The sequence below is a fragment of the Amblyomma maculatum genome, chromosome 6 (assembly GCF_055883805.1).
Source record: "Amblyomma maculatum isolate TAMU_Amacu chromosome 6, ASM5588380v1, whole genome shotgun sequence".
Classification (NCBI taxonomy): Eukaryota; Metazoa; Arthropoda; class Arachnida; order Ixodida; family Ixodidae; genus Amblyomma; species Amblyomma maculatum.
Genome location: NC_139349.1, coordinates 21714777 through 21726932, shown reverse-complemented (window position 1 = coordinate 21726932; position 12156 = coordinate 21714777). Strand labels below are relative to the sequence as shown.

General features: G+C 43.8%; 1 protein-coding gene across 1 annotated transcript in view; it reads left to right on the top strand.

Annotated features, from left to right (window-relative positions):
* LOC146185243 (ATP-binding cassette sub-family G member 1-like) overlaps nucleotides 1-8202 on the top strand; it is a 40111-nt gene extending 31909 nt beyond the window's left edge. The window contains exons 12-14 of the mRNA XM_084605493.1: nucleotides 5013-5113; nucleotides 6540-6695; nucleotides 7517-8202. Of these exons, the coding sequence (XP_084461619.1) occupies nucleotides 5013-5113; nucleotides 6540-6695; nucleotides 7517-7870 (611 nt within the window). The 3' untranslated portion in view covers nucleotides 7871-8202. The remainder of the gene's footprint in view (nucleotides 1-5012; nucleotides 5114-6539; nucleotides 6696-7516) is intronic.
* The last annotated feature ends 3954 nt before the right edge of the window (nucleotides 8203-12156 follow it).

Genomic DNA, 12156 nt, shown 5'->3' with positions numbered 1-12156 from the left:
GTACAGGTCTTGCTTCTCAAATATTCAAATATAGTTGAAAAGAAAAATGCTTGTTGTCGAAAACCGCATGCATAGCATAATGTCACTTATGTCTTGTATGATTTTGTTGCATGCTATTGACAGCCACCCAGTGATTGTAGTTTTTCCTGAACGCGGGTACCAATGACTCAACTCTGCTTGCGGGCGACAATAGAGGGTTTTGTACACCCAGAAAGCGGTCTGCGGACCTAGAAAAATAATGGGTAAGCGCAAATACATAGCGTCTTTTAGATTGGAGATGAGCGCTCGAGACAAACCTGATAATTAAAAAAAATAGCATAAGACAGAGCAACCGATCGCTTTAGGCAGCATAGCGACAGTCCAGTAAAAGTTACAGGATACATGCAGCATATTACTGTAACTTCATCACAGATATCCCTCCGATTTCAGCCGGAGTCAATGAAATGTTACTTTGCAGTTATAGAGAAGAAATTGGTTATTACTGCGTTATTTTTTGTTAATAATTAATAAAAATGTAGGAAATGCTATACAAGGATGACAATTAGTTATTGCAACCTGCTTGTCATTTATAAAAGTCTGTTGCAGTACGTGTTCTAGTGACAAAAGATGCGACATTGGATTTTTTAGATGATTGCACCAACCATTTACCTCCGAAAATATTAGGTATTATTTCATTTAGATACTCCCTGAACATAAAGGATGCCGTTATGCTGAGAATCCGGTCGGTCGGCTGTCGAGAAAATCCGGATTGGTAGAAAAGCTTTGTTTAGTTTATGCCGTTTAATGTCGCAAAGCGGCAAGGCTTTGAGAAACGCATGGAAACGCGGTTACGATGGCTACGAATTTATCCGCAGCCCTACGACACATGTGCAGGGGCGGAATTGAAAAGTAAATGAATTACGGAGGAGAAAAACTTTACTGAAGCGGAGATGAGAATCGAGCCCGCTGCCCTTGGACGCGGAGTCAAACACGCAAACACTAAGCAACGGGCACCTTTTGCCTTTATTGCATTTAATTCGCAAACAAACTTCAGACTAACCGATTTGTCACAATTAAGCCGGTTTAGATGCAATATATCTAATTATAAAAAAGGGAAGATTAGTCACTTTCTCGAATATTTTATAAAACCGACTGAAATGAAACGAAATTAGCCAGGATACCAGCTTGGGCAAGTTGGTTATCCATTTGTGACAAAACAGCGCGCTTTGCTACACGCTGTTCTGTCACAAATTTCTAGTACCTCGGGCTCTTTTCAATGTTTTAATCTTGACTTAAAAACTCTTGTTTCCCTCATCGTCAGTGCTGTCTGCCGTGCACGGTCAGCGCTTGTGTTTTGTCCCTTTGCTATGTGCTGTTTTTTCACAAATCCGGTATTCTGAAACACTTCGAAGGTTCGCGGTGTATCATTCTAAACATTTGTAGCCGAGCGATTTAAATAGTCCTAATGAACTTAAGCACATATTGCACTCCATCCGATGCATATAAAAATGTGCAGCAGTCAATGCACTCGATGAAAACGTCGCTTAAAAATAACTGGAAAACAGTAATCAGTTAGATGAAAAAGAAAATGAACTCAATCGGACATTCTCAAAAAAGGACAAACACGAAAAACGACATGCAGCCAAACTGTTGCGTCACAACAACACCAGACTGAAAGGTAGGGTATTATTGTATGGAATATACAGAAAATAGGCAACAGGTACATTTATTTCAGATTATTTTTATTCATTATATTTAGAAACATACCGCAGCCTGAGTCTAAAGGCCCAACCCCAACGACATATCCTGGGCGTCGGCGCTGTTGGCGGTATGCAGAAACCGGTTTGAGCATACGCACGGTACGAGACGCCAGCAAACTAAAGCCCCTCAATAAACTTGAGCGGAGCGCCGATATCTGTCCGTGCTAGATTTCGGCGTCAGCGTTCACGCAGGCGCCGAGCTGCTCACCCGCGTAGGCCTCTCATTGGCGCACGTCTAGGCGCCGTTCACCAATGAGAGGACAGGGTGGCCGCGACCTCTGAATTTTGAATTTTCGCTCGCGCCGAGTCTTCGCGTGCTTTTTCTTTTTACTTTTTTTTTGTCATCGCTTTGCATCGTCGCACGTGGCCGTGATGGCAAACCCTTCGCCGCCCATCGGTTGATCTCAGCCGTGGAGGAGCAAAACTCCTAAGACTCGTCTCAGCTACGGTCGAGGAAAACTGGACAAATTGATGTTGCGTCGATGGTGTTGCAGACTGTATTGAAAAGCCGAGAAAAAATGTGGAAGATGTATACGTTTATTTGTGCAGAAGTAGAAAGTGTAAACTGTAATTAAGTTCCATGTCTAAATTACATCTCTTAACGCTTTAAAAAGCAGAAATTATTGAGTGAATATTAAAACTGCAACAACGCACCAGCGCGAATACAAGCGTCAGCAGTGAGCGCCAACTGCACTAGCGCCGTGTCCCATGGAGATGCGCACCGCTTGTGACGCCCACTGTGGCACGGCGCTGACAGCGCCGACGCCTAGGATATGTCGTTGGAGTTGGGCCTTTAGCCTTTGGGCGGGAGTTGGCGTACAGTATAAGCACATGATCGCAGAAAAAGATAGGTTAATACACAGAACCATAATTATTCATCATAAAAGCAAACCAGCGTAGGGCAGCGATAAGATAATTAGTTTCCAGACATGAAAAGAAAACGTACAAAGAAATTTGTTGCAACAGAAATCAAAGCCAATCAGACTTGACGCTATGCCAAGTTGGATTGCCTTTCTCAGTAACCAACAACACGTCGATGACCAACAATGCGGTAAACGTATTCATTGTTTAGGATAGCGCTCTGAAGAATGATGATACACTTGTATAACATCAGCAGATAAGGCATTCCACTGGCGAGTCGTTCAGTGAAATAATGATTCCTTGAAAATGTTAGTTTTACAGGAGTATTCTTTAACTTTTTTAGGGTGATAGGAACGTGTTGCGTGTGGGTTAGATGTTTCCCTGGAATTCCTTTTGTCAATTCCTAGTTGGTCATGGTAAAGCTAGCAGAAATTTTTTTATTTTTTTCAGGTAACGAGTTGAAGCCAGGGTTTCCAAGTTTGCATCTTATCGAAGCTCGGCTGGGGATTTGCACCAGTTAAAGGCATTATAAGTGAACCTTGCGGATTTACGGTGTACGCGGTGCCAAACAACGCCAGGGTATTGAAATGTCAGCTGGAAGTGCGTTTTATAGGCCAAACGTTTTATGTCGCGCGTTAATGCTGCCAGTGTTCTTCTCAGCAAACAGTAATTCAGACAAGAAAGTTTAAAGATATCGTATCTTTTTGTGCACTGTGTACGTTGGCGGTTTTACCTGCCGATATATCTGAAAGTTTTCTTCGAATTTCCCCCCATGATTCCTTAGAACACATCAGCAGCGACACTGAAGAGTTTCTCGAGGCACGCACCGGAGCAGCGTGCTTCGCTTTAACTTACGAAGACCTTTAGCACCAGCTCAATATTAAGCAATGCGCCACGTTTCGCTGTCTCTCACACTCTCGTAGGCCAAAGCCCAAGTTCACTAAGCATGACATTCCGTTGTACCACCGTGATGAACTGAGAAAATATAAGCGCGAAAAACGGGACATGTAAAAAAAGATATGGGGGACACCTAAGCTCCGCCTCCAAGTACATGACGCGACAACGTAGGCTATACACCACCCGACATATAAAGCCCCGCTTTAATCAAGCCGCCATGAACGTGCATGCGTGGCGTAAGGATAACGTGAATGAATAAGAGTCCTTGCAAGCTGATTTTAATATCACCCTCTTATACAAGAGGAGAGGCCCGAGTTGTCAGCTCCTGTCAAACTAACGTCAGACTACCATACGTCAAGTCAGTGCGCGGCCATGTCAGCTGCCAGCTACCGCCTGCCAGCGTCATCCTCGGGATTTTCTCGCAATGCCGGTGTTGACGTCTGTACTTCCAGTGAACGGGACCTTTAGCACTATTACGTTACCCTTTCATCTAGGGACTGTGCCAGTACATTCCTAGTGCGGTGGCGCGGAAAAGGGGATTTTGGTTAACCATGGTTCCTCTGCCCCACTGCTATTCGTGAAGGTAAATAAAGTGCAGATGCAACACCTTGGGCTGCAATCGGAGGGAACTTGCTGGCTACCCGATTAAGCGCTGGATGACCTCCCTTTCTAATGCAACGCAACCAATTTCTAGGGTGGCGAGCGCCACCTCTTTCCTCCTGTTGGCGCCGTCACTCCTTGCAATGTGTATACGTCTTACAGCGCTCGGCTTTTGTACAGCTATAGCATCATAACCCCAACACGAGAGAATTCCTTGCTGCACAAGCTCTTGCCACCGACTGCGGGTTCCAAAATTTGTACTGCTGATTGCAACCTGTTTTTCCCCCTTAAATTAACAGCCCATTGCTAATCGATGGCTGAAAAAAAGATATTTTAGTTAGCGAGAACCACACATCTGATAAAAGTATTCAGTGAGTTATGAAGTTTTAAAGATATAGCTGATTACAAGTAATCAACTCCTAACGAGTAACGTATACACAAGCCCGCATGCATTTAGGCGTACATAAGGGGGAAAGCTCGTACGTCTCGTGGTCGTGTAGTGGTTAGGGTGCTAGACTCCCGTGCTCAAGAATGCAGGATTGAAAGTCGGCCGCGGCGGCCACTTTTGGTTGGACTCATAAAGACACTGGCCTCGTGTTTGCATTGTTGGCATAAAGACAAGCGCCAGTGTTCCGTGCATGGTCAGTGCACTTTGGAGAACCCCAGGTGGTCGAAATTTCCGGGGCCTTCCACTACGGCTTCGCTCATAGCCAGAGTCGCCTTGGGAAGTTAAACCCCATAAATTAAACCAAATAAAGTCGTGCACCTAACTGACTTTATCTATGAATACTCAACGAGTGTATACCCTGGGGGAAAAGTATATATTATGGATGATTGTTTTTTCTTTTGTTTGTTATTTAAATTCAAGATTTTCTTTAACCGCTTTTTTTTTGTTCAATGTATTACTTTCTGCAGTTCCCTTGGAGAGAGATGTAGTAATGAGGGAACAAAGGAACTGCTGGTACAGCCCAAGCACATTTTACGTCAGCAGAATCATCGCCGAAGTGCCGTTTACGGTACGTGTACTGCTATCGCGTCATTTTGTGGGCTTCAGAAGTCAAAGATGTGCATATGAACATGGAAAAACTTTTGCGTGTCCAATACCCTCTGCTACTAATGTTCTCCAATTGAATTGTAGCTAAATGTAAAGGGGCGATTTCCCAACGTGAATCTTGTATTACTTGCAGTTACTTGCACTGACTGTAATACGTCGTAAGTATTGCAAATGGGTAGCCTGCGCAGGATTGGGTCGTGTTGCGTATGGTTAATTATTATTTTCTTTGGAAACAAATCTCTAACTCTAGCAGCATCTTTATTGGTTCTGATTGGCCAACATAAGAACTAAAAACAAACTCGTCGTAGGATTCCATACAGCATGTCTCTCAATATGTTCTTCCGTATGATCCTTGGCATAGTTGGCAAGCCAGCAGATCAAGGGATCACGTCGTAATATCCGGCATGATTAACAGGAGCTGCTACTATGGCATGTGGCGTTAGCCGCAGGCCCCGGTTGTCTCTTGGGACGTACTCTTCTTTGCTGCTTCAGAGCGGATATGAACAAAGCCGGATGAACTGAACCACCAACAGGCCTTTCATCCGAAAACGGAAGAGCGTTTTTCCTTTCATGATAGCGCATTTTTCTACTGCGCTAATTCCCGCAGACGGGCTCAATTTTTAGTGTTGTCCTCGCTCTCTACGAATATTCTTCTCAACTGTAGGAACAAGTACCAGTTTTGCCTTTTCGTTTTGACCCCATCCTTTAAGTGAGGTTATAAACTAACCTCGCAGAATCTCCTGCCCGGGGAAATTGCCTGCGCATGCTACTTACATATATGATTTGATAACATAAAATTGGTGCAGGTTTCATGTGCCTCCCGGATGTGTCACGAAGACTGCTTTGCCCGACATATACTAGAAACTTATTCTGTCCTCTCGTTGGGCATGTGTTCCATCTTGCCGGAACAGCTGCGAAAGGAATCAAATTTTACCTCAATTTATCCGTTACGCTTCCCAATTTGAGATATCCGCGAGAATCACTAGGGCAGTATTTCTAGGCTGAGTGGTCAGGTTTCAAAGGTGCCTATTTTCAAATATTTTAGTTTTTTATACCATGTTTATGATAACGAACAACACACTTTTATTTCGAGGTCATTCATATCTGACAATATACACCTTGTCGCCTTTCAGTTGTCTCCGTTGCAATAATTCCCTCGTGGCTAAGCAAGTAGTTTAAAAATAAATAAATAAATAAATAAATAAATAAATAAATAAATAAATAAATAAATAAATAAATAAATAAATAAATAAATAAATAAATAAATAAATAAATAAATAAATAAATAAATAAATAAATAAATAAATAAATAAATAAACTATTTCATTGCACTTTCTCCCCAATACATCCAAAAATATTGCACCTTTGTGTGAATTATCTATTTACAGGTCATTTGCCCTGTCATAAAAATGGTCATCCTCCACTGGACGACTTCCCAGCCCATGCAGTTTTCTCGGCTGGCTACCATCCTGATTTTCTCGGTCCAGATGTGCTCCGCAAGTCAAAGCATCGGTTATATTGTCTCAGCTGCACTGGATTCAGAGGCAAGTGTTAAAAAAAGCTAAGTGAAACATATAGAAACAAGCTCGCGCAACAGGCGCTGTAGTGTATGAACGTGCTTAATTTTAGAAGCAAGCAGCACTCTTATCAAGGACAGCGAAAAGAAGCCATTCCTGTCAGCTTGTTTCCATGTCGATTACTGCTGATGTGCCTCCCAGGGCGCACTGTTGAAAATGAAAAGGCACAATACGAGGGTAGAAAATATATAGTGAGGGGGAAAGAAAGACAGGGAAACTTTATTACATTCGGCTTTCACCTTTGAAAGTGCACCTTTCAGTTGAAATGCCCCTGTTGACGGGCAATAACGGAGGGAAGCCAGTTTCCTCACAATGCTCTCGAGGAAGATTAGCCGGAATATAAGGTTACAAGTAGCAGGGTTCATTCCTAGGGTTCTTAGATGCTCCACAGTGCACTGAGTGTGCTTTGAGCTCTTTTTAAAATTCCAGCATACGACCTTTTTTTTTTTTTTTCTTTTTTTTTTTTTTTTTTTTTTTTTTTTTTTGTACGCAGCAGCATTGGTTTGTTCGGGGTTTGGTGGAGTTTTAACGCCTCAAACAGGCACAATTTTTATCTGTTTGGAGCGTCGCTACGGAGGACGGTATAGTGGACCACCCAGGAATATTTAACGTTCGTAGGCATTGGGCAACAAAAATTGTAAATACATTTCGCCCCGTCGAAGCCCTGCAGGAGTCGAGATTCAATCCCGCGAACTAGAGCTCAGTAGCCGAAGCAGAGCCGAGACACCGTAATGGGTTAATAAAAGAAGCACTATGGCCGCATCCAAGGCTGCACTGCTTTTGCGCAGGTGGCGGTGATCGTGGGTCTGTCAGCAACAGCTCCGGCCATCTTGTTCTGCGGCTTCTTCGTGCAAGTACGATATCTGCATCCAGCTGTGTCCTGGTTCGCGTACTGTACCCACTCGTTCTACGTGGTCCGGGTCTTCATTTTTGTGCTGTTCAGCTGGGATCGTGGTGAAATTCCATGCGATGAGAACGACACTGCTCTGTGCATTCCCATCGGTGGCGACCAAGTGTTGGACATTATGGGAGCGCAGGACGTGGACGTGCTAGCATACTCTGGAATTGTTCTCGCTATAGACCTGTCGCTGAAATTAATCGCCTTTGCGCTGCTCAAGTGGAGACTGTCGCGTAAGCGCTGAGGCTGCTTCGTGCCCTCGGTGCATTTCTAATTCGAGCTCAAGCCAAGGCAAGCGTATAGAAGCACATATATTCGCGCCTTAACGCCTTTCACACCAGCAGCTCCTGACGGATCGCTTCGCTCAACATTTTCGCTGTCTTCTATCCATAGTTTTACTTGTGCGGAATTGCAAATAAGGGCTACTAAAGATACTCCCTCAAAAAACTCTTTTGGCACATGTACAAAAATTTCTGCAGTTCATCGGTTCACTGAAGCCTACTGGCACAGCAATATTGTGTGAAGACATCTTGCGCAAGTCTGTCGACGCCAATAAAGAATGATGGAATACTTTTACGCTACGATGCGCAAATTGTGAAACACCTGTACAAAAGCACTAATAATCTTGCTACATGTTTTAGACCCGGTTCCTTTCATTCCTTTCTCAATACCTCAACTCTTTGCTAGTGGGGTCCTGGCGATCGCACAATGTTACACGCACACGTGCAAGACGTTGATTGACGAGCGCGATTCGCGAACTCGCCGATCGGACTATTTCCGTGTTTTCAGTCAGGAGCAGTGGCTTTACATGAGGAAAGCGTCCACCGTTTGGCCCTTTTCAGTGCGGTAGCGCTGGGCTTCCCGCTCAGCCGCTTAGCTACTGTCTGTGCGAGTATCTGCATGGCGCCGCAAGAAAGCGAAAATTAGGAAAAAGCTCAAGCTTCGCCTAAAGAATAGGCATATGACAGCACTTTTAATTAACACTGCATTTTCATTCCACGAAGTTTTGGCATTGAAAGACTGGCACTGAGGTTGGCAGTGGTAAATAATAATAAAAGGGAAAGGCGCAGTGTCTGTCACACTTGCTTTGTGGACACCTGAACCGCGCCGTAAAGGAAGGGAGTAAGGGGGGAGTGAAAGTGGAAAGAGAGAAAGGGGAGCCATAGTGGAGGGCTACGGAGTAATCGACCACCTGGGGGATCTTTAGCATGCGCTGACATCGCACAGCACACGGACGCCACTTCGTTTCGCCTCCATCGAAACGAAGCACGTGGTCGGGATCTTTAAAGAATAATTGCTTTGCAGGATACCAAAGACGAAGTATCTGTCATACTTGTTTCTGTGGACACCTGAAACACGCCGTAAGGGAGGGGAGGAAAGTAGGAGTGAAAGCGGAAAGATTCAAGAGGTGCTGGCGTGTTTAGTTGGTTTGGTTTTTGTAGAAAGGCGCAGCATCTGTCTTGTTTCTCGTATAGGCACCTACGCTTGCAAATGAACGGCATACAATAGAGAGCGAAGAGGCGTCCGTGTGCTGTGCGATGTCAGCGCACGTTAAAGATCCCCAGGGGGTCGAAATTACGCCGAAGCCCTCCACTACGGCTCCTATTTCTCTCTTTACATTTTCACTCCCACCTTCCTCCCTTCCCTTATGGGTTGAGGTGTCCACAGAAAACAAGTGAGACAGTTACCGCGCCTTTCCCTTCCTATAAATGAATCAATCAGTACACGTGTCTTCGGTTCAAATCCACATCGCAAACAAGCCTCAAATTTGACCAACGGATGGATGCTGAACGGGAGCGAAAGGGTAAGACTCTATCACTCTGAAAATGACAGTGAATATTTGGATAAGAAGTCACTTGCATGTTTTATCTGACACGTTTTTCTAAATTCCGTGACTCCTTTGCAATTCTGAGGTGGACGGCGACGCCATATCGATCGAGTGAGCTAGCTGTATACGCTATAGCGCAATGTTAAGTTCCGCAGGCCACCTCTGATACGACCGCAAGTGTGTGACCTTGGCCTAGTACCCTTCCATCGATCAGCACTGGCACTAGAACACCGCAAGTCGGTCGAACAGCACAGTGGCACGTGAGGGCAGCCGTGGCGAAAGATCACGGGCAAAACTGCAAATAACAAAAAAAAAAAAAAAAAAATGTAACGTTATTCTCTTTTTTTTTTTTTTTTTATGGGACATGTTGGATCGCATGGGTGAGTGATTTTCACTGCCGATTTTATTATTTATTTTTTGAAACACGAGGTTGGAGAAAATTATGCACTAGAAATCGGCGAAATGCTGGAGCCACGATGAAAACGACCAAAATGCGTCGTCACATTGTCGCGACCTGTCCGATCGTACGCTCGACTGCCTGTGAATGCATTCACCAGTATTAAAATAAAACAACAACAACATTTATGCAACAAATAATATGACCTCTATACTGTGACTACCTCCCGCCTCCAAGTGTTTTCGTTGTTAATCGTAACATGTTTTACAAGTGTATGTCTCTCGACTAGGCTGTAATTGTTCGCACCTACAGTATAAATTACGAAAATGTTTTACATTTTATGAAGTCCGTAGTAACACAGCTCGTTCAGAACGACAAAACGTTTGACGGCGCACAAGGAAGAAGAAAGGGTGAAACTTGTTTTCTAAGACCAATACATTGAAGCCGTACAGAATTTTTCTGCGAACAACTGACAACAGGCGATTTTAGTAGTGACTGTGCCGATGCGGAAGATAAGGTTCGTCGACGAAAAATTTGCACATCTCTACACATGACAGCATTCGCTACCAAGTGGTTGTTGCAGATGCAGTTTCATCCACGTGGTTTCATCGCTTTATTGCGTGGTGGCGCCATCTACATGATAGTGCAAGTAAGCCTTCGAAGCAGTCCAACAGGGGCAGCCACGATAACAATTTGTCTGGAATAGAAGTTTATATCAGCGAAAAGAACTCTTATGGCAAAATCCTGACATGTACCACTTGCAAAATAATCCGAGGGTCGGCGTATAGAAACAAAATGGTTCCGGGAAATTGGCGTTACGGGGTTGCAGCCGTCCGCTAGATAGGGTTATTTTCAAACCGAATCGCATACCAGTAGTGTAGCTCCACTACCAACTGGAGCACGAAAAGTATAGCTTTGCTACTGCAATGAATAGAATAATGATACAATCAAATGAAATTCAAATTCATTTATTGTATTAACATCCGCTACTTTTGCAAATATGCGTACAAAACGAGTATTGCTGCGAAATATTTGAATGCCTGCGGCGTCGCGAGCTATAAATTTAGCAACACTAACCTCGATTACAAGGCCGCTACACGAATTCAACAAGTTGAACCTTAAGGTGAAATTATACGCATAGAAACATTATCTTTTTCCATTGACGTGAAAAGGGTAACTTAACGGCACACTAAGCATAACGCGGGCGACCACTCCTATCAGGAGGAAGAAAAAGCATCCTTTTGTCAGTATAGCTTCCGAGACTGGCAATCAAAGTGGCGTTTGCTGAACTTGCATGGGTCGCCTGCGCCCTGTCGCGTCGTCCAGGTTATGGATGAACGCCGCCACGAATGGACCGACTAGCGATGAGGGGCCGTTCATCGCACGCCAGTGTGGGCCCTGTTTTCGAGCCATAACTCTACTGCTATAGATACAAACCCGGATATCGCCCAAGTTTCTCCGGATGACGTTGAAACTCAGCCAAGGTCAAATTCAAGATCAATATACCACCTAACGACCAATCTCGCTAGTATAGTGTGCTCAGATAAACTGACGCATCTCCGTGTGGCCAACTGACTGCTTTAATAATTACATGTCGAAATTATAACAATCCATTAATTATTATTGATTAAAGTGGAACTCTACACATATCTAGTCGCATCTCTTTGGATAGCTTATGTCAGCTAAAATTGCACTTGGCTGATTTTACGTGTTAATTATTTACTCTTAATAAGTTAATTGCGATGCAACATAAACTTCATATATGCTACGGCATCAAGTCATATATCGTTGGATAGCTCATATCAAGTACAATTGCGCTACACTGATTGCAGATCATTGCCTTTTAAATATTTGACTGGGATTGAAAAATAAACGTTTTTCTCGATAGTTATCATATCTCGTTGAAAAGGTTTAGACGAGTAGAATCCGAAATTATATCGTGCAGCTGTCGCTCGATCATGGATGTAACTTTATTTTACTTATTCATTTGTCTATTCCTTCTTAAAAGTTGCACGAAGGACGTACCAATGAGGGATGGACCAGCAAGATGGTATTAGAGGCCAGCTGCATCAATGTTTGAGAATTCCACGTTAATCAATTAATCGAAACTATGTACGCTATACGCAAAGCATAGCGGTTTTTCTTTGTTCTTTTTGAGCTGGCTTTTAAGGGGACGACAGGTTTCTCATACATCTCCTCGCAGCCTCAAAGAAGGTCCTGTGCATAATTTCTCTGTGTTCCTCAAACTTCGAGCGCCTGCTGATTTGACAGGTGCTGCCAACTCAAGCTTTGCAAATGAGATGAG